At 39.6% G+C, this 25,216-nt stretch overlaps 1 protein-coding gene across 18 annotated transcripts in view; it reads left to right on the top strand.

Moving 5' to 3' along the window:
• LOC142042141 (potassium voltage-gated channel subfamily KQT member 1-like) overlaps positions 1-25,216 on the top strand; it is a 515,171-nt gene that overhangs the window by 15,737 nt on the left and 474,218 nt on the right. For all 18 annotated transcript variants that reach the window (XM_075051709.1, XM_075051710.1, XM_075051699.1 and 15 more), the window contains exon 3: positions 10,695-10,785. In XM_075051709.1, the coding sequence (XP_074907810.1) occupies positions 10,695-10,785 (91 nt within the window). The remainder of the gene's footprint in view (positions 1-10,694; positions 10,786-25,216) is intronic.

The raw sequence follows: 25,216 nt of genomic DNA on the forward strand, positions 1-25,216 counted from the left end.
CTGAGACACTCTGCCATCAGCAATTCCCAGGCCAGCCGGTGCAAAGCTAGCTCAGGTGTATCTGTTCCAGCTCCAGTGACATTTGTGTAGACGTGGCCCGAGGTGAATTTGGGACGTAACCACACATGTTGCCAGGGCACTGAGTGTACCAAAAGCCTGACCAGAGCAAATACAGGCTGCTGATGCACTCAGAGCCCTCAGAGCAACCCTCTTCTTGTCAAGGTGTGTCCCTGTACTTTGCAAAGGTCTGGTTTTGGACGGGAACTTGTAAAAAGCTCCTGGTTTAGCTTTGTGCATGTTGTCCACCACTTCCCAGGAACGTTAATCTGGTCTGTAGCCCTGCCAGTTGATGAGGTACTGAAGCTTTCCATAAAGTAATCTAGTAATCAAAATCTGCTTCTCATGGTATTCTTGCTGCCCTTGTACCATGCCTGCAGGCCAGGAGTGGGTTGCTGGTGGAAAGTGGGTGATGAGGCATTAGCGGGAAGACCTAAAGTACTGGGTTAAGCTTCATGGATCGTGGATCTCAGGGCAATTAGAGCCTGTTGGTACCCTCAGAGCCCTGACACATCCTTTCCATTGTCTTGGGTTCTCTGTAGATTCAGATGGACCATGGCAACAGGTAGTGTATTATTTTTAAGCTTATATTTTTCAAGCGGGAGGTTATGGAGCAGAGCTGAAGTCAGGAGCAAATTCTGCTGTCGTGGAATCAGCATGTTTTACACCTTCTGAAATAGTCATTGCAACATACAGGCAAAAGGCATTTTAATTTTTAATTTTTTTTTTAACACATCAGGAAGTCAACAGGTAATTCTCACTTTTGTCTTTTATGGTATGTAAAAATACACAGCATTTAATTTGAGTATGAGCTCTCATGAGCATGAAAATTGACCTTTGGGTACAGAAAGCAATAAATGCCATCTGCTTCTCAATATGCCTTTGCCTTTGCTAGTAAAGAAGCTTAACTTTATTTTGGTTTATTTAAGTGCGTTTGTGTTCATCATCCAAATTGTTTACAACTAATAACACTTTCAATGGTTCTATTTTGGGATTCTTACCTTTATTTTATCTTGATATTCAAGATAAAAATCTGAATCTGTTTTACATCTTTCTTAGTGTACTGATTCCTAGAATCAATATTATATTAACAGTATGGGTATTTAAATTTAATTGTATATGTATTTAACTCTCACTGTTTTAACTCTAAAACCGCAAAAATAAGAAGATAGATAAAGAACCCTCCAAGTGTTATTAAATGTTTGTGATTTTTTCGTTCCAATAAAAATTTCAATATGTCAAAATATGTTATTATTGGCAATATTAAATTTAATAATTTATTCTGTAATCTTAACTTTTAGGAGTGGGGACTGGGACAGGCTGAGATCAGTGGCCACAGGGCCTTGACAATTGTCTGGGTAATTATTAGCAGTTTTAATGTCTACTAACGCTTTTTTTCCTCCCCACATAAATTGCCTATCTGGAAGATAAATATGGTCTTCCCATCACATAAAAGAGAAAAATGACTGAGAATGGTTTAGGATTTACAACTGAGGACACTTGATGGCTGTATCTTTCAGCCAAGGTGGGCTCAATAAGAAGAGAAGTGGGTTTTTTATAAAGCGCAGCTTTCTCCGGTGACAAACTACTTGCATGAATGCTACCACTGCAGTTTGCTGCTGAGCTGTGCAACAGGCCAATACCTGCAGCACGTGTCTCCATTCAATTCCATACAAATTATTGTCTTGTTTTCTAAACCTATTGTTTCTGTGCCAGAGCTTTGCTGTGATTAGAGATTGCTGGAACAACTTCTTTACTATCAGTTCATAGCTTTCTGGTTGACTAGCTGAACTGCATTTGAACTGAGCTTGCTTTCTGTTTGGGTTTTTTTTGTTGCTGTTCTTGCTATTGGTAATTGTGGGGAACTTAAAGCCCTTAGTCACGCATTAGTCTGCAGTTATCTTTGACTTTGTCCTCACTGCAGCTTAATCTGTCCTCGCCTCATGTGAGCTGCTGTCATGCTTATGGTTCTGTTGCTTTTGCCTCTGCTTAGCATGGCTTTTTATCACTTGGACAAAGAAACCACTCATTTCCCCGTTGTGATATTAGTTGCTAAAGTCTCCTTGTGCTCTCTGGCATTCAGGCTGACTATCAGGCTTTCTGACATTATCTAATGTTTCCGTGCCAGGCTTGTTACTCTTCCAGGGTCCAATACACAGGCTGTAATAATTTCTCATTTTGGGGGATCAAAGTCAAGAGTCTCAAGCCCATCTATCCCTACTTTGAGCTGTCTTGGAATAACACAGTATGGTAGTCTAGTACTGCTTAGAGCTGATACCTTCCTTGCCTGCCTTTCCCTGAGTGCTAGTCTCAAGTGTGTCTTCACCGATACCTTTAACTTTCATATGCTTTGTAGGGATCATTCTGTTGTGTCATGCAGTTGACAGAAGTGACAAACACGGTCACTAGATGCGGGCACTTCAGTGCTTGAAGTTGTTAATGGTGTAGTGTACAAAGAGAAAAACTTTCTGCTTGACATTACCGGGAGGGTTTTACATTACAATTTGGATTTGGGAAAGGACATTATTGAAACTGGAATATATCCAGGTGCTCTGAAGCTAAGCCTTGCCCTCCTGCAAAAAGCGTCTTGATCTTTTATGACCAAAAGTGATCAGCAATGATTCTACATTTCAAATAAATGCGTTTTGTATGAGGACATACTACTTTATCCGTAGAATATCCAGCCTATCCTGTGCTAGCAAAACGATGCTTTTGTTATTCTCTGGGAAGGAGTGACACTCACTGGCCAGAATATATACTGTCATGAATCAAGTATATTTAAAGAGTCCTTTGAATGGTTTTAATATGTCTTTTGGAAATGGAAAAAGAGAGAGTCTCAACACATAAACACAGGAGGGAAGCAACAATTAGCTGGAAGTTACAAAACTTGCAGGTTGTATTAATAGCCTTTGGACAGTTATTAGTAAATAAATGGCACCAATTGTTCTCCCTTTTACATCCTTATGCACATACCTCGTGGCACTTTGTGTCACCTTTTTCTCATTTTTTTTGTAAACTTCTTTTTTTGAGGCCTAATAGGAGATGTGGTTGAAGATGTAGTGATAATATCTGCAGGGTATGTAAGAATATCCAGTTCTTCTCTTTGCTTAACTTAGAATGGAAAAGGAGAAAAGGTGTAAAGTGCACTGTCATCCTCGGTACCTTGATAGACAGTACTTAGAATGTGAATTACCTCTGGCTTTTTATTTATTACTAGGGAGGGCAGTAAAAGAAGATAAAGGGATTTTGAAAGGAGGTAACTGAAATGGCAGGGATCTTGAAGAAATTGAGGGCCTGTACTCAGAGGAAGCTTCCCATACCTTTATACATGCATCTTGCCTAGAAATAAGATCTGTAACAATGGTAGGAGCGGAACACTAGTCTCATAAAAAAGATGAGAACCAACAGACTGAGTAGGTTCAAGAAGTGCTTGATAAATTTATGCTTGAGTTGGTTTATGTGGTTATTTTAGGGACCAGCAAAGTTCCTGTGTTCCTGTGACTATTGACTGGAGGATGGTCTGAGCTACAAGAGGTCCAACTTCTGTATGCATTTGACACTATCCTGGTGTATGGACAAGTCTGTTCACCTCTTTGTGTCTTTCTCCATTTCCCCATCACTGGGACTGCTAATTGGAAACAAAAGCGCTCTGGACAAAGAAGCTGCCTGATGGAGCACAGCATCCAACGGAGTGGGGTACTCAGTGCCTGTGAGGGCTTCTGTGTACTAATGTACTCCTCTCACATTAATTGTAAGAAGAAAAGGAGAATCTTATAACCCTGATTACCTTACTTTTATATCTGCATTTTCTTTACATGGAAAGCACTGCTACTGTGTTAAGGAAGGGCTAAAGATTTGCATATTCACTAGACTCTTCTAGTGTTGGATGCTGGCAATACGCTTATGCTGTAAACTCCTTATCAACTTTTCCATTTGACAAAGGCTGGCTCGTGTGTCAGTGTCTTTTCTCAAGGCTTTGCTCTGGTTTTCTGTTTTTTGGGGGGGAGTGTCACTCTCCAGTAATACTGCCTATGGGAAGAAAGTGGGATTTTTGCACCCTCTGCTGGCTGGCTCATCCTCGGTCAGTGTAGCGGCTCATTAAAGCAATATATCAGTTTTATTATGACTTGGACAGATCTCTGTACCCCCTATAACATACCACCATTTTCAAAGAGATAAACATTTGAGGCTGGAAGTAAAACTGCTGATTAATATGCTCGGCAACTTGTGTATGTTGAAGTGAAAGAAGTAGCAGGATTGGGTCATGGGCTGTGTAACTGGTAAATCATGAGAACGTGACTAAGATCTATCTCGTGCTAAAAGCACTGCTAACCTTGACTAAGCTGTATTATCTGGATCTATTTTTCCTTTCAGCCTTACTTTTTCTAAAGACATTTCAGCCCTGGGTATTTGCCATTAATGAAGAACTAGAAATCATTAAGATGCCCACCACGAACACATTTTTCTTCTGTTAACACCATCAAAAGTGGTAAAACAGCTTCCTGAATATAACAGAGAAACCAGATTTTAATTTTCAGTAAGCATGATATACATGTTTCCCCATTGGCTCTCCTTTACTCCTGGTAGCACAGGTTTGGCTTGTTCTTTTACACAGCGCTGCTGAATCTTAGGCCTTTACCAGCTGGCTCTCAGCTAAGGCAAGGCCAATGCAGGGTGCAGGGCACACTCAGGAGCAGAGTTCAAGAGAACCAGATAGCGGCTAGTCATCAGGGGAGGTTTACTGAAGGCATCTAGAAGATTGTTGTCCTTTGAGGGGTTAGGTAGGAACCTCAAAAAGCTTGTTTCTTTAGGTGTCTTAGTCTCCTTTGAGCAGTTTTCAGAAAAAATACTGAACGGTTTCAAATTCCGCTTTGGAAATTGGTGCAGAATAATTTTTATTTATTTATTAATTCTACCAATAGATCAAGATGTCAGACCCTTGGGACAGAATTAACAGCCCTGAACTGTATTCCTAGGTAAGAACAGGTTTTACAATCTGAAGCCACCTCTGAGCCTAAAATCATTCCTCTGTGTTTGTCCCAGTCTTTCTACTTGGTGCTAATGACCAGCTCCTGCTGCTTCTGCTTAGGACCTAAAGCACGTACTTGGGCTTAACACCGCTCTCAGACTGAGGAGTTTCAGACCCACATCTTCCACCTCCCAGAGTCGCTCCCTGGTGTCCCCGCCTGTAGGCACTGGGGAGCCCAAACTAGGTCCCAGTCCTCCTGGCACAGCTTCACTAGTGCTGAGCAGAGGAGAGGGCTCCCTTCCCTCAACCTGCTGGCCATGCTCGAATGCCCTGGGAAACACTGAAACATTAAATATAAATGTGCTAACTTAGCTGCTTGATATTGTTGAACGAAAGCCTCATTCATATTCTTTAGTCTGAAAAAGTGTATACTTTTGCTTCATGTAATGACTGGTTCTCCAATTTTATTAAAAAGGGTCATATGCTGAATTTGGACACTATGTTGGTTTCAAGAAACAACCACATAAACAAAGATGAGGATTTTATGCCTTTTTTTTTTTTTTTTTTTTAACCTAACCTTTCTGGTAAGAAGCTTGTTTGCTTCAGCATCTCTTGCATCATACTTTCCCTTTGACTTTAGATATTAAAGCTCCTATTCTGATAAATTCCAAGTCACTTTTTCTTCTGAGTTTACAAAACATACTATGTTAATTGTGTGGCTTTCCTAATGTGTTCTGCTGAGACTCTAGAGAAGAGAAGAGTAAGCAAAAAATCCTGGCATTTATAGAGATGAAAGAGGGAGTTTCAACACCATAAAGTAGAATACAGCACTGAAAATTCTGAGTTAATGGCAGCTGAGTTAGTGTACCTATGCATGGAACTGTTAGATACTGTACGCAGGGATTAGTTTGGGACTAACAAGTAGTATAGCCCAATTAGCAGAGCATTGCACCAGATTAAATCATAATGTGATCCCTAAGAGCTAATAATTAGTTCAGATATTGAGCTGTATTATCACAGTTATATTTCATTTATGCTATATGAAAACCCTGAACACGGATGGTGGTATGGACAAGTCCAGTGACTTCCACCAGCATAGCTTTAGCATAGTATTTCAAATTTGCATTGTGCCTCTCTGTCTGGGGTTTGAATAAATAAATCCTAGATTGCAATTAATATTCCTCCAGCTTTGCAGTTACAAACACTTGATGATAGTACACTTACGTTTGCTACTATTTTAGGAATTCCATATTTGTGTTCTATAGGTCTTCTATCTTTTAATATGAATTACAATTATACTCATACCTGAATTGTAATTACATTACAGATAAGCTTTTTAGAGCCTCTTGAACGGCACAAGGAAATAAATTTTTCAAAAACTTATTTGCATACTTCCATATTAATCCGATTATACCATTTAAGTGCAAGAACACACAACAGTAGGTATCAAATGGAGCAGTGACACAACCAGCTATCAGATACTGTCCCCTCCCTTCAGCTCCAAAGGAACTAGAAATACCCCACTGTCCATGGGTGCTGCTAAAAAAAACCAAAAAACCAGTCAGTTGATTAGGAACCTGGATAACCCATGTTAAAGGTCAGTCTTAATAGTGTGGATCAGGATAGGTAAATACTGAAGAAATGCAAACTTGATTCAGAGAGAGTTGTACATGTCAAGCTCTAACTACTACTTAAGAACTTCAGTTATTAATGGTGGCCCAAACCTTCACAAATCTCTACTTGTGGCTAACAGTGACAGAGCCTTTCTAGAGCCATATGAATGGAAGCGGGATTTTTTTATATCTTCAAATCCAATTTTAGGCTTGAACAAAGTCAGCTGTTGTCTGCGTGGCAGCTGAGAAACAACCATCTCTTTGCCTGTGTTAGCACGTACATGCAGTTGACTTGCAGTGTGTGAATGACCAGACCAAGCATACCAGTTATGTGAATGAGAATTGTTTTCAGTCTTCATTATCCTCTGTTCAGTGTTCCTGGGGATCCTGAGGCAGTCTAAAAATCTGAAGCATTCCTACAAGAGGAAAAGGAAAGCTGAAGGGCCCTTGTGTGCCCATAGGTATTAGCATTCTCCTTTTTTCCCCTGGTTCTAGTCATGGTTTGAATGTGCTGCATAAAGAATATTGGCTCAGTCTACCCACCAGTATTCTGGGTGTTTCTGTACACAAGTAGTTCTTTGCAAGCGCTAAACCTGAATCTATGTTATAGGTGGCTTTGTCTCCAGGCTTGCACCAGTCCCTGTCCCTTGGACAGACCCTGGACCTACGTTAGGGTCCTGTCCCTTGCTGTTCTTGCCTGGGCTTCTTGAGTGGACGCTGGCCTGCCTCCCTGCCTCACCTTGTACCACAAACCGCTGAAAGGCTTATGGAGCCGATCGCTCTCGCCACCTCGGCCCTCCCTAGGTATTGCAAATCTGCGTCCTGGTGAGTTAGGGGATGGCCTTGCCTGTGCTGTTGTCACCCTTGGCGCCTGGCTTTAATGGAGTGTCTCTCACTGCTCCCTGGCATCTGTGGACATATACACAGATGTATACTCTATAGCGTGTTGGCATAGGTAGGTGTAAAATGCATCTGTGAGAAAATAAGTAACATATTATGCCTATTAGTATACTGCTTCATATCTATATTTATATGTGTACTTATATGTATATTCTATATTCTGCATTCCCTATTATATATCCTTGTATTGGGTGTAGGTGCCCAGATTTTGGCAGTGGGAGCCGCAGGGGCCTCTGTGAGGAGACACAGCCGGTTCCAGCCGGCTCCAACCCACCCACTGCGGGGCACGGCCGAGCCCCTCGGCCACGGCTGGGGTGCCTTGGGGAAAACGCATTTTGGAAGGGCCAAAACCACAGCATAGCCTGTGAGGTGAGAGGGGAAAACGAAGTGTGGGAAAGAGCCCTGCGAGCACCGAGGTGAGAGGAGCAGGAGGAGGGGGAGGACGTGCTCCAGGTTCCAGAGCAGAGAGTCCCCTGCAGCCCCTGGAGAGCCCACACTGGAGCAGGTTTTTCCTGAAGGACTGCAGCCCGCGGAAGGGCCCGCGCTGGAGCAGGGGAACAGTGTGAGGAGGAGGAAGGGCGGACAGAGACAAAGCGTTATGGACTGGTCCCCCTGTGTGTCTCAGGGCATGTGTGAGGGAGTGAGGTAGAGGAGCTGGGAATGAAAGAGAGGAGTTGAGCCTGGGAAGGGAAGGCGGGGGGAAGATGTTTTAGTTTTATTTGTTTCTCACTATCCCAATCTATTTTAACTGGCAATAATTTAGGTTAATTTTCCCCCAGTTGGATCTGTTTTGCCCATGACAGCAATTGTCCCTGTCTTTATCTTGACCCACAAGCCTTTTCATCTTATTTTCTCCCCTTGTCCTGTCGAGGATGGGAAGTGAGGGTGCGGCTGGGTGGGTGTCTGGCAGCCAGCCAGGGTCAACCCACCACAATTCTATAGTCTATATAGTCTATGTATTATGTATATATATTTCTTTATATAGAAACCTACGTATATACAAAAATGTATTTTTTTTTTTTTTATATGAGCACTTCCTGGTCCAAAGGAAATGAGCAGCCAGTTGCAGGGTGGTCTGAGATCATGTGGGTATGATGGTTTCAAAAAAATGGCAACCATCCAATCACAGAGAAGTATGAAAGCATGTGGGATATGAGATAAAAAATGTGGGTCTACCCACACTACGTATGGGTATATCGTAGGCAGGAGCGTCCCGCTCTGACGCCTTTCTGACATAGACAGGAAGGGGAAGTGTTGCTATCAGCCAGTCACAGGGCAGCCTGTGAAAAAGTGGTGGATGGTGTTTTACAAAATGGCAACCCCTGGGGGCAGAAATAGGTGAAGGGAACGGACGAGGTGACTGGAAGATGTACAGGACTTTGGGGCAAGTGGGCCACAAGGTGGGCAGTAGGGGCAGGGCTTTCTCTGCCATTAGGGTGGCGTCACCTCTCCCTGCTCACGCTGGGTGAGGGTTGTCCTCATGCTGCTTTTGCCCTCCGCCAAGCTCCCTCCGGTCTGTCACCTCTGTGCTGGACCCTGGGGCCCCATCGGTGTGCACCACCCCAGGTGTAGTCCAGCAAAAGGGAACCATCACTGCCCTTCACATGCTGGCGGGGCTACAGGGGATGCAGTTCAAGATGTGGGCAGTCTTCATCCGATGTGGGTTTGGGCCTGCCCCATACTATGTGCAGGACTTGACATTTGTTCGTGTTGAGTTTCAGGAGATTCCCGTAGGCTTGTTCCTTAGCCTCTCCAGGCACCTCTAACCAGTGACTCTGCCCTCAGGTTTATTGACTGAACCCCTGGTTTGGTGTCATGTGTGGACTCGATGAGGTACATTTCATCTCCTATTCTGAACACTGGTAAAAATGTTGACCAGGGCAAGTCCCTGGATAGAATCCTAAGAAGTTATCTTGTCACTGGTCTCTAGGTTGCACATGAATTTTTCCCCTTCCCAATAAGTTCTTCCTCCTGTATTTTTTCATGTAAAAGCTACCAAAAGCACACTAAGTGTAATTAGTGTGTTCATTTCTGTTTGCTGAAATCTCACAATTTTAATAGTACAGCCACCAGGGCTGATAGTCTGTCATTTGCTTTGAAGTTTTTGAATTAGCCTTGTCAGTAGTGTTTATCTTCTTTAGAAGGGTTTCTCATTGGAAAAATGTCTCATTACATGCAGGACTGTTAAGGTTTTAATTGTTGGTTTGGGACTTTAGGAGTTTAGGTACAGCCTTTTGGCATGGAATCAGAGGAAATGACATCTGGAAGAGCTGGTACACAAGAGGGTATGTTTCTGGCTGTTAGTGGAAGAAATTTCTGTTCTCTTACTTTTCCCTTGTTTTGTGCATGACCTTAAGAGATGGTGAAAACTGTAGTGCAAACATATCAGAAGTCTGTCTTTCTGATCTGTCTGTCAGAGTTCTTCATACATCATTTATTTTCACCAGTTGTTTAAATGTTCAACATGTTACCAATGGTGGAAAGATGGCTGAGACATAGTACGCATCAAAGTAACGGGTATTCTGCCAGCATTTAAGCATTTAACTAAATGAACTAAATTCAACTGTGCATTTTCTTTTCCAATTCTCATGACTTTTCAATTTTGCTTTTTCAAACTATTTTAGGGGGCAGGAGTATGTATTTTGAGACTTGAATTTTTTTCTTTATCCGAATGGTGATACTAGAAATACTGTGGTAGTAGCTATTTCTTCTGTATTTATGTATGTCTTGAATTCATGGAATGTATTCAATGGAACATTTTTCATTGAAGTTACTTTTCCTCACTCCAGTCCTATGTCTAATTCTACTTTAATGAATGCATTATCAATTATGATACCTTTCTACTGCAGCACATAAGTTATACAGCAATCAGTGAAACATGGAACATTCACTATGACAAGCTTCTATGGGAAATCATACTTGATAATGTAAGTTTTAGCTTTTTATTTAACTGTGTTCAGCCTTTCTGTCATTTTTATTCCATGTTTCTTGAAAGTTATTGAATGCAAAATGATGATATTCACTTGACTAGGAAGAATGAACTGATTAAACACAAAATACTTGTGATGAAAAAAGTTATATGAATGAGAGCTAAAACTAGATCTAGATTTGCAGTTCAACTTGATGAGTCACTAAACACTGTTTTCTTTTTGCAGGTTTCTCTTGGTGCTAATTTGTTTAATATTCAGTGTACTGTCTACTATAGAGCATTATTCTGAATTTGCCAGTGGAACCCTTTTCTGGATGGTAAGTGAACTTTTTTGTAAAAGACTCTAGTCAATTTGACTAAATCTATATTGCTTTAGGTGAACGAGGGAGATAACTGTTTAAAATCCTCATGCAAAGCATGCTACTAGGACATTTAAAGTATTACCTGCTTTCATTAAAGGAAGGTCATAGTTTAATGGGGATGATTATTTTCTAGACCTGTAAACTGTGAGGGTACTTGATAGATTAACAGTTTTTATATTCTTGCTTTTCATAAGGTATGAAACTGTACCCTGTAGCTCTTATAGTAGACAACTGGTGTTCATCAGTCTTATGCAGTGTGGAACAGGGTATTCTATAGGCAGGAAAGTATTTTTGAAACATTTCTTCTAAGTCTTATGGTAAAAAATTGGCCAAGGACCATGCTCTTCAGAAGTATCTGAATCTCAGAGGGTAAGTGATTTCTGTCAGACTAGTTTGCCAGTATATAGAACAGAAAGCAAGAGCTTCTATCACACCTCTATCCATCAGTGATTTGGCTTTGAAGTTGGTGCTTGTTAACTGTTATGGCTGTTAGCAATCCACTAGGGTGTTGGATTCTTCTTGAGCATACATTAAGTTTTGAACTTGGTATTTTGTAAAAGCATAAAGTCATTGTGCTGCTTATCTAATATCCTTTTCTTGATGTTAGGATCTTAAGTATTAATTTAAACAACAGGTGTTGTGATAGAAAAATCTGCTCACTTGGAGGTATACAGAGGTGACTTATTGTTTTCACAGTAGCCAGGGAAAAAATTTTTTATCACTGGACTGAGGGGCTAATTTACAGATGAAATGTACCTGAACCATGTTACCAGTCCTGAGCTATTAAGTCTCTTAAAAATGTGAAGTCACATCCAGCAACCATCTAACAACTGTTGTAACATACATAGGAAATTTTTAAGTGTTAATTTGAGGTAGGTGGAAAATAAAAATACAAATCATTTTCATGAGGACTCCACACAATGTTCCTTCTCTGTCCCCCCCTGCCCCTCTTCACCTGTAGAAAGTTAAGAATGGCAATGAAGCATCCTTGATAAAAATGGAGTAAACCACTTTTAAACAGTTGCGCACAATATCTGTATTTCAGCCACTCATATCCTCTGATCTCAATGTGTGATAATCTCAGTATTCTTATTGTAATTTTTTTTTTGGCAAGTGGTGACTTCTAATGTGATGGATTTGGGTTTTCCATCTGGTCTGAAAATAAAAATCAGTTACTTATTTGTTTTCCTGTGGCTCAGACTACATTAGTATATGCAGCTTTTGAATGCCATTGACTAAGCCATCATTAGGATCCCTAGTTATTTGGGGATTTTGATTAATGTTAATCCTGTAACAAATGTTGTTTGGCCTTTAAGCCATATTCAGTGTCAAGCAAAGTGCAGTATTCTGCCAATCATACATAGTCTTCTCATACTCACTGAAGGATGTAGAGTGATTATAGCTCAGTATAACCACCACCAAACAGTAATACTGGCAAGGATTCAATGCTTAGCTGATTGTTTTTGTGCAGATGGTATGTGCATGTACAGACACATATTATTGTTGGACAAAAAATAACTAGATGAAGACAGATATGGGGTTCACATAGTGCCTACATAGCATTGCCAGCTATTTTTAAGTGATGTTATCGTCAAACAAATGAATCATGCATAGTCAGTGGCAGTGCTGGAACAATTTCTTGGCCACCTTGTGTTACAGCCTTACCCTGGAGGATATATACCTCTCTGGAGTTTATTTTCCTCCCTGCTGTTTCCTGAGCTTTCTTCCTAGAAATGGCCAACACAGAGGTTAGCTGTTCTCCTGGGTACTGTAGATTCACTTGCCTAGAAAGCATTTGTCTTAAAACTGTAAGTATTAGAGTTTGCTCTGAAATAAATTCATTTCAGTTACAACACTTGAAATGTTGCTTTTAGAGCTCATTGAATTAGTTCTTTTTCATAGAGTTGCAAGGTTTCTTGTTTCTAGTAGCTGAATGGTTAGACTCCTGCTTGGAGCACTTCTCCCCACCTTTACCTGAAGGAATTTCAAACTGCATCTCCCATTTTACCCAGGAGAGTGCTAACCCCACAGAAGCCTGGGGGTCATTGCTGTCTTTACTCTGTAATAGATCATTACTCTGATCTATTTCATACCATACTTGACTGTTAATGGAACCAGAGAGAGCTTCTCTCACCAAAATATGAAAACGCATGCATATGTATTCTGCCTTCCATGCCACTCTGTTCTCTTGAAACTATTTGAGAACAGTGGAGACTGCCAGTATGGTGAGAAAAAAAATTGGACCAAAACATCTATTGGATCAAGTTCAAAATGAAATTTATTTGTTTCTGTCCTAACTGAAGGAACCTGTAATTCTTTGCATAGCCCTGTTAGTGTGTCAGTAGCAAATAAATACTAGTCTGTGATGCTTGTGGTATTTTGCCACTTGTAGAAAAACTGCTTTTCATTATGTTAAGGTACATTAACAGTTGGGAAGGATCAACTTCAAAATTGTAATGTTGAAAGTTGGTAAGGCCTGACAAGAAGAATAGCATTTGATACTTTTAGATGCTTAAGTGTTTTGTATTTTCTTAGATAGGGTGAGATGATATGTCAAATATAATTTTGGATAATATGTGTCACTGAGGTAGATATGGCACATTAGTAACAGATGTAACTGCAGATGTGTCCTAAGCCACTAAAGGCTTGTGTTTTAAAGACTAAATTTTTTAATGTTCTTAATACATCTGGGTGGTTTAAGATAATTTCTTGTCAAGTGTGAAATATATCATCATTCAGACGAGCTATGTGAATATACCAAGGAGAGAATACCATATTAAGAAGGCCCTCCAAAGCAGTGTTTGTAGTTTGAATGGAAAAAGGGGGCTGAAGAAGCAGTTGCTGGAACTTAAAGTAAAAAAAGCCTCAAACCCTTATTCGCTGCACCCCACCCCCCGCCAAGCATATGTTTTCAAGTCTCTGAAAATTTAAGTGAATTCTGGAGGAAAAAAATATGACTCTTTGTCCCTGTGTTTGACTGTTAAGGCCAATCTGTCATCTTTGAGACTTTTGAAGACCTTGCATAGCCACAGCTTCTGATATAGGCTGATGCTATGCCTCCCCAAATGCTGTAAATTGCTCTATTTTGATGTCCTTGCTTGGGCTTAAAGGAAACTTCTGTTCTTTGCATTTATGAAGAAAAGACAACATGTAAATCTCCATCTGATTATCACTGTGGTAAAAGCAGTTTACTTCTGTGGTAGTAGGACCGGTAAAATTGCTTGTCTTGAACTTGTAAATGCTGCCATTTGAAGGATGTTTTTGTTCTCATACTACCAAATATTTTGTGTATTCACTGCCACTCTTGGAAGGGTTTTTGCCAGCTGTCTGTGATAATCTAATTTAATTTTTCCATGTACATACATTGTATGATCGTTATTAATTCCTGGTTGTTTTTTTTTTTCTCCTCTGACTATTTAGCAACTCAGCAAATGAGGGAAGTGACAGTGGCACTGGCACAATGAATCATGCTGATAAACACCAACAGGATAGATAGTCAAGAACATAATTCCTCCTGAAGTTCTTATACTTGCAGAGAGAAGCCTAGAGTTTCAAATAGTGTTTAAAATGGGTCGCAAGACTTCTAGGTAGAACAACAATGTGCATGTTATTTCACAATCCACAAAGCTTAAATGCGCTTGCAGTTGTTTTTTATTCAGATTGCTACATGTAGTGTGGTATGAAAAGGAATCTCTAGTTTCCCCGGCTTTCCTTGGTCCTGGATCTGTACTGTTGGGAGCTTTTTCACTTGTCTATCCATCAGTATTTAGGATCTGCTGCATGAGAAAGTTCTTGCACACTGTCTGGGGAAACAAGCACAATGGAATGGGCCACGGTTGTCAATAAAGTATTTGCAACATTTAAGGCAATACTACATTACCATCTGCCTTCTAAACTTGCAGTGCCTGCCCCTCTCTTCAGCTCCTGCAGATGCTGGAATTTTCCAAGAAGGAAGGGCAAATAGGGTTTTCCAAAATAATTGCGGCCACTGTAGTTACAGATTGCATAATGGGAGGGAATAGCATCTCCACTTGTCATAGTATGCAAATGCTGAATCTCACAGAACTCTCAAACCATGTGCCTTGGTGGTTTCTTCTTTTCATACAGTCAGAGAATAATTTGGGTTGGAAGGGACCTCAGGAAGTCTCTAGTTCAACCACCTGCTGAAAACAAGGTCAGTGATGAGATCAGACCAGGTTGCTCAGGGCATTATCCCATCGGATCTTGAAAACTCCCAGGATGGAGACTGCATAGCCTTTCAGGGCAGCCTGTTCCAATGCCTGACCATCCCTCATGGTGAAGAAGGTTTTCCTTATATCTAGTACGAACCTCCCTTCTTTCAATTTTCTTTTGTTGTCTCATTCTTCTGCCATGGTCTGTTTTCTTTCATCTTCCATGCACTGCTGTTAAGAACCTGGCTCCATCTTCTCAATTACCTCCTTGTATGTATTGACAGGCAGCTCAGAGGTCCCACATGCATTCATTTCTCCAGGCTGAGCAAGTCCAGTTCCCTCAGCCTCTCCTTATAGGGCATGTGGTCCAAACACTCTGACCACCTTGATGGCTCTATGCAAAACTTGCTCCAGTTTATCAAAGTCTTTCTTGTAGTGGTGGAGAAAAACCAGGTGCAGCATTCTAGGTGCAATCTACTGCTAAGTAAAGGGGGATAATCACTTCCCTTGTTCTCTTGTTGTTACCTTTCATCACTTCCTTGCATTTGGAGGAGGTTGTCTTTAAAGACCTGCTAGCTATCCTGAGCTTGTTGACCCTTCAGAGCTATCTCCCATGGGATCCCACCTATCAGTTCCCTGAATAATTGGAAATTTGCTCTCCTGAAGTGTAGGGTCTGTATTCCCTTTAGGATCTTGAATTACATTATTTCTTGGATGCTACAACCAAGGCATTGTCATTGATTATTATGTCCCCAACTAATTTTTCCTTGTATATCTAAACAGCAATCCAGATGTGTTTCATTCCCAGTTGCCCACTCAATACCTGTATCTAAAAGTTACTCCTGAAACACTCCAGAAACCTCTCAGATTGCTTGCATCTCACCGTATTGCTCTTTGAATAGGTGCTAGCTAAATTATAGTCTTCTATAAGAACCAGGGCATGATCTAGAAGCTTTCTTGAGTTGTTTAAAGAAGACTTTGTCTCCCTTCTTATCCTGATCACGTGATCTGTGACGAACTTCCACCATGATGTCACCTTTAGTGACCTGTTGTCAGATCATGATTTGGTGCACTAAGTGCTTAATGTCTGACTTCTGGAAGAAGTCTGGCATGCCTCTTTTAAGGCCCCTGTCTGATGTCCCTGTGCATTTCTCCCAGTTTCGCATGCCCTAAATATTGAGGCAGGTACCTTCTTAAGAAATCCTCCATTTTGATTACCAGAACGAATTGGCAAAACTGAGCAGTGTGCTGAGCCAAAAGAGCGGTGTGAAGAACGACTACGGGCAGTTCTGTAACTGGGATTGCTGAAAAGAGAGAACATATTCTATTGTATACTAAAAACAAGTTTCTGAAATATTCCTACCCAGGGTGGTGTTTATGAACTTGAGGTACAGCCTCACAAATTATCATGCCATGCCTGAGTACCAGCAGGTGGATGGGTGTATGGTATGTTCTATGAGTAACGATTTGAGGGTAGGGGAGGGAACGTGGCTTTCTTGCCTTTTTGTGGACCATGTGGTAAAGCCTGTTCCCAACAGGCATATGAGCATCAGAATTTTGGAATGGTTTAAAATTCCTTTAAAAAAAATGGATTAATACTTTTGGTAAAAACAAGGAAGAAAAAACCTGTTAAATAGCTGTCTTTTTTTTCCCCTACTTAATTACTCTCTAGACACTTTTGGCACTCATGGAGATATTTGATGGGGTTCATTTGCCTTTTTAATAGCTTCTTCCAAATACAAGTCAAGAGCAGTAATTATGGGATTTCCTACAGTCAATACTTAATCTTGAGTCAACACTGTTCACTTTCTGTCTTTGATAGAATTGACTCCTAATTATTACTTGTGTTTATCTGCTACCTTCCCAATGGTTTTCATAAGTGCTCCTTAAATACTGTGTGACTGAATGCAGAATGAGTTTGTGATTCCTGCCTGAGCTGCAGAGCTGCATCCACATGCACTTTTCTGACAGGAACCTGGCTCTTGAAGAGTGTTCATCTTGAAGAAGGCAAAACCTGCCAGCTGTCCTTTTGTTCCATCATCCTTACCTGTTGCTTGTTATTCTTTTCTTAATGTAAAATTCTTTAAAAATGCATATTCCGAGAAATTAAGAGAACAGGCATAGTATTATTTCTTTTTTTAATTGGAATCCCTACCTGCTTGAAGTAATTTCATACTTCAGTTCTTCACTGATGCATTTACAGATGGCTTAATAATAAATAACTAAAAGAAGAAAAAGTTAGTCTTTAAATACTAGAGTTGTCTTTAATCTACTTGTTCTTAAAATAAATATACGCACTTTTATCATTACCTTGGATTCCTGTCACGGGTCAACTCTGTTTCCATTGACCATATTTCCTAGAGTTCTAACCACTTTACTTCTTTTTGCTTTCATTTGTTGAAATTTGCCCTGTGAGTTCAACAGATCAATTAAATCAGTGCTGATTGTTTATGAAGTCTTTCATTACAAAACCTTCAGCTTTGCTTAACTGTTCTTTTCGACTTTTAACATTTGTAACTTGTATGTAAGTCTTCCTTTTATACTCTTTGTTCTAAGAATGATCCTTTAAAAATCTTATTTACTGTAGTGTTTAAAGTTATGCTTCTTCTTCAGCCACTTTCTTCTCTGGGAGGTCATCAAACTTACATGGACATGTCTTCTTCCTGATATATAAAGCTTTCTTTTAGGTGTGTGTGCATATTATACAACAAATGTATATATTTTCACAAGTTAGTATTGTTGGGTCGTTGTTCAAAGCAAAGAATGTCTTGAGCTATTTTGAAAGAGTTGCTGATGTATTAGCACAGACTTTTTGCATGACCATAGGCAAACCTTGAAGTTGTCTCAGTCCAAGATCACAGTAGCCAAGTAACTGAGATTAAAACTAAAAAAAGTGTATAGGAGTATTTTTACTTAAAGTTACCATAGGAATTATTGTTTTTACTTAAAAAGTTTATGCCAGAAAAGGAAAAAAAACCTGTTTTCAGCAAACCATGCATATGCTTATGTTCATCTGTTTTTTCAGACTTCCTTCATTGTGTCACTTTTAGGTAACATTTTATCTTTCCGCTTTGTCCCAAATTTTAATTCCCTAATATATACAGTTATAATTTTATCTTATTCTAAGCTGATTCTGTTAAAAAATTGGTTTTGAGAAGTTGTCAAAGCCTTTTGTATAGGCTTTTGCCTATACAGCAGGAAGCTGTAATGTTTTCTTAATGATCTAGTAGTTTGTGTGTCAGTTTTGATTTGTAAATGTCATCTAGATCTTTAAGAATATGACATTAAAAAATAAACTATAAAATGGGCCAGGTGTAATTCCTCCTTTGAGGATTAATCTGATTGAATTTTCATGGTTAGAGGTCATATGCTTTTCTACCAGGAGAGGTCACCATGGTAGTTTACAAAAGACAGATTTTTATTTTTCTTGTAAAAGATCTTGCAAAAAGAGAGTTTCTTAGCTCGTGGGAGTAATTTCACTAATTGTGCTGTTCTAAAAACAAGAACAAAATATTATTTTTATCAGACACATGATGTTTTTACACACTATAACAGAACACAATAAATCATCAATTTGTATTGTGACAGAGTGTTGTAGGTAAAGAGGAAATTTATCACTGATTTAATATCTTGATATTAATTACTTTTTTAAATTTAAGAATACCAAGAGTGTTCGTTACTGAGAAAATAGAATGATTTTGCTATAAAGCATATTGATTTAACTTTATTAATTTAATTTCTACTTGTATGCCATGACGTATTTAATGTTGTGGTCATTGCAATTAGAATGAAGGAGGAATAGGAAATATTGTTTATCTTAATGTGCTTTCCAATTCAAAGCACATAATCCAAATGTGAAATCACTGCAACATTTTCAGACTAGGTGATAATGGCAAAACTGTGTAGGAAATGATATACCTGATTGACAAAAAGCTTAGTTATTTCAGCACTGTATCTCTGATAGTGGTCTGTTGCCAATGCACAAAAGGAAGGCTTTCTCGCAAAACTATTATCTATTAAAATAGGTAAAGTGCTTCTGGGTCTTTTGCTTTCACCAGGGGTCACTACATTCTAGTCATATTCTCCTGATGGGTGGTTTCCTACCATAGTTTTCTCAGGCTTATGGGATAAGACTTCAAAGGGCATGTGCTGTCCTAGAAGCTTTCTGCAGCAGAGCCACGAACAAGGTGGCTAGTCTTAGTGTTTCAGCTGGGATCACCTTCCCTGTTTCAGCAGGGCTGGATCCTAGATTCCAGTGGTTTTTCTAGATGAGCTCAGCTCCTGTGGTACCTCTTCCTTTGGGAGACAGACTTTATGCATCCGCTTTCCTCTGACGTTGCTGGAAAAAGCAACAGCATATCTTCCAAACACATTAACACCTGTAGTTCATAGCAGTAGAGTACTAGAGGGTACACAATACCCTTAAAGACTCTGTTTTCAGGGTCCTCACTTGTCTCTGTTGTAGGCCCTCACTGCCCTCTCACACTGCTTGGTCGCTAGCAGTCCTCATGTAGTGACTACATTTAGCATGCAGCTTTAATTAACATTCTTCTGTTTGCAATTCCTGTTGGAGAAAAGGCTGAGATGTGAAATTAGGAGCTCCCACATCAGCTGCTGCTTAAGCTTTTCAGGAGAGAGGCTCATGTAGTGGCTGTATTTAGGAGTCATGGCTTAAGCCGGGGGGGGGGGGGAATCTCATGAAAGACTTCAAGGCTGCAGATAGATCACATTATTCTGTGGCTTTCCTGAAGTCATTGCTCTGTTTTGGCTTTATATAATGATTTCTTCTGCATCATGTGCCATGAATACATCGTCCTGCTGTATACATAGGCTAGGCTTCTCAGAGTGCCCAAACTTCAGGGTACCAAGTGACAGTTGGGTTACTTAAGCCAGCTAAGGCATGTGTGTAGTTCACTGCTCTGTTTCTGAGCTAGACGTCAGGATGGCTTTTCTTTTTTGAAAGGAGTGAGTTGATGACACCATTTTCAAAGTGTGTGTTTTTAGACGAGGACACACTCTTCCTGTCTACAGTGGAGGAGCTCTCCTGTTCCTTTATTTTTGTCTGTGCTTTTGTCCCTTCTCCCATTTAAACTATGTAGTCATGTCATAAAATGCTGTGTCATCTTTAATCTGTTAGCAGAGTAGAAACAAGGCTGCATGGTATGTAATGATGCCCCATCAGTGTTCAAGGCCAGGTTGGATGGGGCTTTGAGCAACCTGGTCTAGTGGAAGGTGTCCCTGCCCATGGCAGGGGTGTTGGAGCTAGATGATCTTTAAGATCCCTTCCAACCCAAACCATTCTGCCATTCTATAAGCTTTATTTAGTCTTCTCTACGATTTATGGTGAAGTGTTTGTATTCTAATAGGTTTGAGGGCATTTTCTCCATCCCATCAAAGCAACCAGTGTTAGAAAGTAAAAATGGTGGAATTTTTATCCATTTCCTACTTTTGTGCCAATTTATAACTCTAAATCTGTGCTTTGCCACATGGCATTAGCACTTAGGTCCTTCTCCACGTCTGTTTAATAAAGTGATATGTTGATAGTCTAACACATTAAGTTCACAGGTACTCCTCTGGCTGGCTTCACCAGATCATTTCTTACAGATGATAATGGATTTCTTACAGATTATCACATGCATACTAGGTCCCATAATATTTAGTGGCATTTGGTGATATTTGTGTAGTGTATATTGCCTGTGTAACAGTAGGTGTTAATGAGGTGTACAATCCCTTAAAGGTGCTGACAGGTAAACTGCTTCAGTAGAAAAATACACTATTTCTTTTATACTATGGAAGAGTCAGACTATGTTAGTGTAGAATACATCTGAATAAAAATAACCACATGACTCAAAAGCTTTTGTTCTATTCTTTTATTCCTTGTAAACCTGTGAGAAAGAAAACAAGAGGGAGAATCCCTGTTTCTTTCTGAGCTTCTTGTTGGTCTGTGGGAAGGTAAAAAATAGATCAGTAATATTATATTATTATAATATAAAACATAATTAAAATAGATATGGAATATTGTTTCATACATTAAACATATTAGGAAAAAAAATGAGTCCACAAGTCTTTCAACACCTTCCATAAGCTTAAGTTGTCTGCTAAGTGATCTTGCTGAGTTGCCATAGTCTTTCTGGAATCAAGTGTAACTCAATCTTCTCGATGTGAATTATACTACAATTATTCTTGTGGGTTATATTACCTTGTGGGTTGCCCTAATGCAGTACAGAACATGCTGTGTTGGATGATTGCTGTGTGCTTTTCTGCTATCTAAAAATCATTGTGCAGTAAGTATGGCTGAGACGAATTAACAAAGGGCCAACTCATAATGCCCATAATGCCCTTAGTCAAATTTTACTCACTTCTTACTCTAGCTCTATAGAGTTTTCTGTGCAAAGTGGTTTCAGAATGTGGTCCAAGAGACTAGAGAAACATTTCTTATTTGGGAGTGAGAGGAGGGTGGAGAGGTACATGCGGGATTTTTCCAATTCCTCTCCTCAAAATTTTGAGACTCTTCCAAATCAAAAGGTTAAGAAACATGGACATGGTTATTTACAATTCTGAAGTGGATATTCACATTGGATAGATTCCAGTCCAGGAGTAAAGCTAAACCCTTCCCCTCCTACCAGAAGTGGTCCCTTCAGGTCAGGCTTCAAGACACGCTCTTGGGCAACTGGAAGGCTCCTGTGGGGTACTGGTGAATCTATAAAGAAATTAAGAACTTCAGGCACTAACTTCTTAAATTTTCTTGATTCACTATTTGATTGTGTTTGCTTTAGCAGTATCTTTCTGAATTAAGCAATTCTAGAAAATATCCTTCTCAAGAATAATTGAGACTGTAGTTAATTTTCTTTGTAGAAAAACTGTTGCCTGCCTAAATAGAATTTAAAAGTAAATCTTGCTCTCCAGCTCAGCCAACTCAATTGAATGGTAGTTGTCACAGGTAACATGACTAGAGCACCATGTGCTTCCCTTATTAGTATACAACTTCATTCTGTACAGGAGATAGCAAATGTCGATAAACTGAAAGATAAAGATACTTCTGGTACGAAGTCAGTAAATTCAGCATATTTATCAGGAGTGCATGGAACATTTTTTTAAGAAGTGTTAGACAAATCCATTTGTATCCAAACAACAGACTTTTAAACATTAAGTGCATTGGTTTCATCTAAGAGATCTAAGTCTGAATCAGCTAATGATACTGTAGGACACTTAGCAGCATTTGGCATCTTTTCTTCCATATATTGGATATTATATTTTCACATATGATGTCTGTCATCTTTATAAGAGCAAGCATGATGGTAGAAAATAAGTATTTTCAGTATCAGTAGGTTTTCATAGCATTTGAGTAACTAGTAAGCTAAACAGGTCACTAAATTGACATTTTCAACTCTGAGGACTGGAAAACCTTGAAGACAGGTTATCAGATTAAATTTTGGACACAAGTACACGTGTGCAAACATTTGGACTATTAAACCTTTATGCCTGCTTCTGAGGCTTCATTGTTTTGAGCTGCCATTCCTTGATTGAATCTTCGTGAGCACACACTATTCATTTAGCCATCCCACTTCCTCTTTTTACCCGAGCACCTAAATATTCCAATAAAAAAAGTGAAGAGAGCCTTGTGTGTGCTCTCCACCTAAAACACAGCTGCAGCTGAGAAAATACTTGTCTTTTTCATGTGTGCACTTTAATCACTCCAGCCGAACTCCTTCCCTTCTGCTTCCCCCATGCAGTTATCCATAACCGTACTGGAACATATTGTAAATTCCAGGCTGTATATTTCATTTACACACAGTCCTGTATAAAATGTTGATTTTCTGTGTTAATGTGAGCATTTTTTTATTTGGTCATCAATGACATTCTTGGGTAAAAGTTGATGGCTTTTCCACAAGTTTCTTATTTGACTGAATTAGATACGGATGGAAGTTATTTGCATACATATTTCCCTTTAAGCTTTTTTTCTCATATTTTAAATAAAATTAATAAAATGGAGTTATACTAAGAATAGAATAAACATGATTATGTATCATTTTATGACTTATTTTGTGGGGGGGAAAAAAAAAGACTTATGCAGTGGCTAGAATTAAGAAAAAGAAAAAAATATAAAGATGAAATTAGTTTAAGGGCTTCCACCTGACTGAGCAAAGAATATTATAGGTGTGTGTTTTGATTTTTTTTTTTCCCAGACAACAGGGACAAGCACAGAATAATGGAACACTGCTACTGACTTTAGCAGAGGTATTAGGTAGTACAAGCCCAGTTTAAAATCTGTAATTATACTATATGTCAGTTCTTTACAGTGGTTAGGCAATTACTGCATGTTAAATGCTTTCCCTAGTATTACTGTGGCAATTTGAATTGCCAAGAGTATCCTTTACCACTAACAAAACAGGAAGAGCCTAACATGTGAGTGTGAAGGATCTGGCCCGTACTGTTGTTTCCTTACTCTGTGCTCTGCTTCCTGGAACCTAATTCGAGTTGCACTGCTGCCTAAAGACCCTCTCCACTGGTACGCTTGTCAATACAGCATGCCTTGGGCTGTGCCTCCGGAGCAGATTCAGTGCCCCAAAGGATGATGCTCTGTGTTTTCCACACCTGTCCCGTGATCCTTCACTGGGTCATGGTAAATGTCCTGACAGTTTGGGGCAACTGTTCTGTTCAACGGATGTGCAGTTTTGCTTTCCCTTTCTTTCCTCACAGGAGTTCAGAGAAGGGTTGCTGAGAAAAACAGAAGGCTGACACTCGAAGCTGATTCTAGACAGAGTACCCAAGGGTATTTATTAGCTCTATTCTGATCAAGCCTGATGTGGCTCTTATTTTTTTGAGGTGATGGTTTGTTCCTACTTGTTATTTTTGGTTTTGATTTCATTAGGGGAGTTCATCCCTGACTTCTGTTGATGCCAAATGGCTTTCCAAGTTTATGAAATCTGCTGAGAATCCTTCATCATGTATTTCTTCCTTCACTATTTGCAGGAGAAGGGGAAAAATAACTGCTGGGAGCCTAAATAAAAAATTTTGTGGGAACCTTGTGAGTATAATCCCATTTTGAAAGCAACGGTTCTGGAAAATTTCAGAATGCTGGAGAAAGATCTCAAACTGACATACAGATGGATGTCAATCATCAGGAGCATATGTGGCATACTATTTAATTGGCAGATTTTTTGTGCAGTTTTTTTTCTGGTTCAAGTTTTGTCCACAGTAACTCCTCACCGTCTTTTGTTGCCATTTTGGTGAGAACAAGTATTTTTTTCTGACTTTCCAGAAAATTGCTGTTTTTTTTTTTTTTTCTTTACCAGAAGGTAAATATGAGGTAATAAATTTAAGGTTCTGAAAAGTGTTTATGTGTATAGGAGGAAAAGGAGGCAGGTTAGGGCTTTTTTAAAAGTGAATTTAGTGAGGTGAAGCTTGATCAGCCTTGACAGCCCTGGGAATGGATGTCTTCGATTTTTCATTACAGTATACACAACAACAGTGTAAGTTTCATAATCTTCCTTTTTTTGGGTTGGGTGTTTTTTTGGAGGGACCACCTATAGAGCTGTGATGTTTGTCCAGTTTCCATGCTCTTTTGGTCTTTGGCCTGTCTGAGGCTGCCAACAAATGTGTTAATTGCTGTGGTTTTGGTAATGTGGACACCTGTTCAGGACAAAATGAACTGAGATCAGCAATTAATTCCAAATTTATTGAAGATGTAGATTCCTCCTCCTTCCTCATTCCTGTCAACAATTTATTTTTCCTTTCCATAGACTATGCAACCTTATTGACTTCAGTAGGGTTTCCTGGATGTAACCAAGATGGGTTCTTGCTGGTAGCTGAAATAAAATCATAGGTTCTGGAATTTGCCTTGCGAATAAAATACCCTCAGGCCAGTTACAGTTTTAATTTAAAATTTTAAAAGTACTCTCAGAGGATCATCAAGGAATAACCTAAGTCTAAGAAGTTTTTGCTTCCTCAGCGCTTATCTGCTTGTGTCCTTTCCACGGAATTTTTTACCTAACTGACCCAGTGATCCTAATACGCAGTTTCTGTAGTAATGATTCTTCCACTGCCATCCGTGTTGTCTGTTAGGACCGACATTGAATAAACTGCCACTGAGTGGCAGAAGCATGCTTTTGATGCAGTTGGATGGCACGTTTGTTTTCATTTGAATTGCTATGGATATCTTCCCTTGTGAAAGGATAAGTTACCAACATTGTCAACAAAGTCGCATAAGCTAT

Source organism: Buteo buteo, chromosome 19 (genome assembly GCF_964188355.1).
Source record: "Buteo buteo chromosome 19, bButBut1.hap1.1, whole genome shotgun sequence".
NCBI classification, from domain to species: domain Eukaryota; kingdom Metazoa; phylum Chordata; class Aves; order Accipitriformes; family Accipitridae; genus Buteo; species Buteo buteo.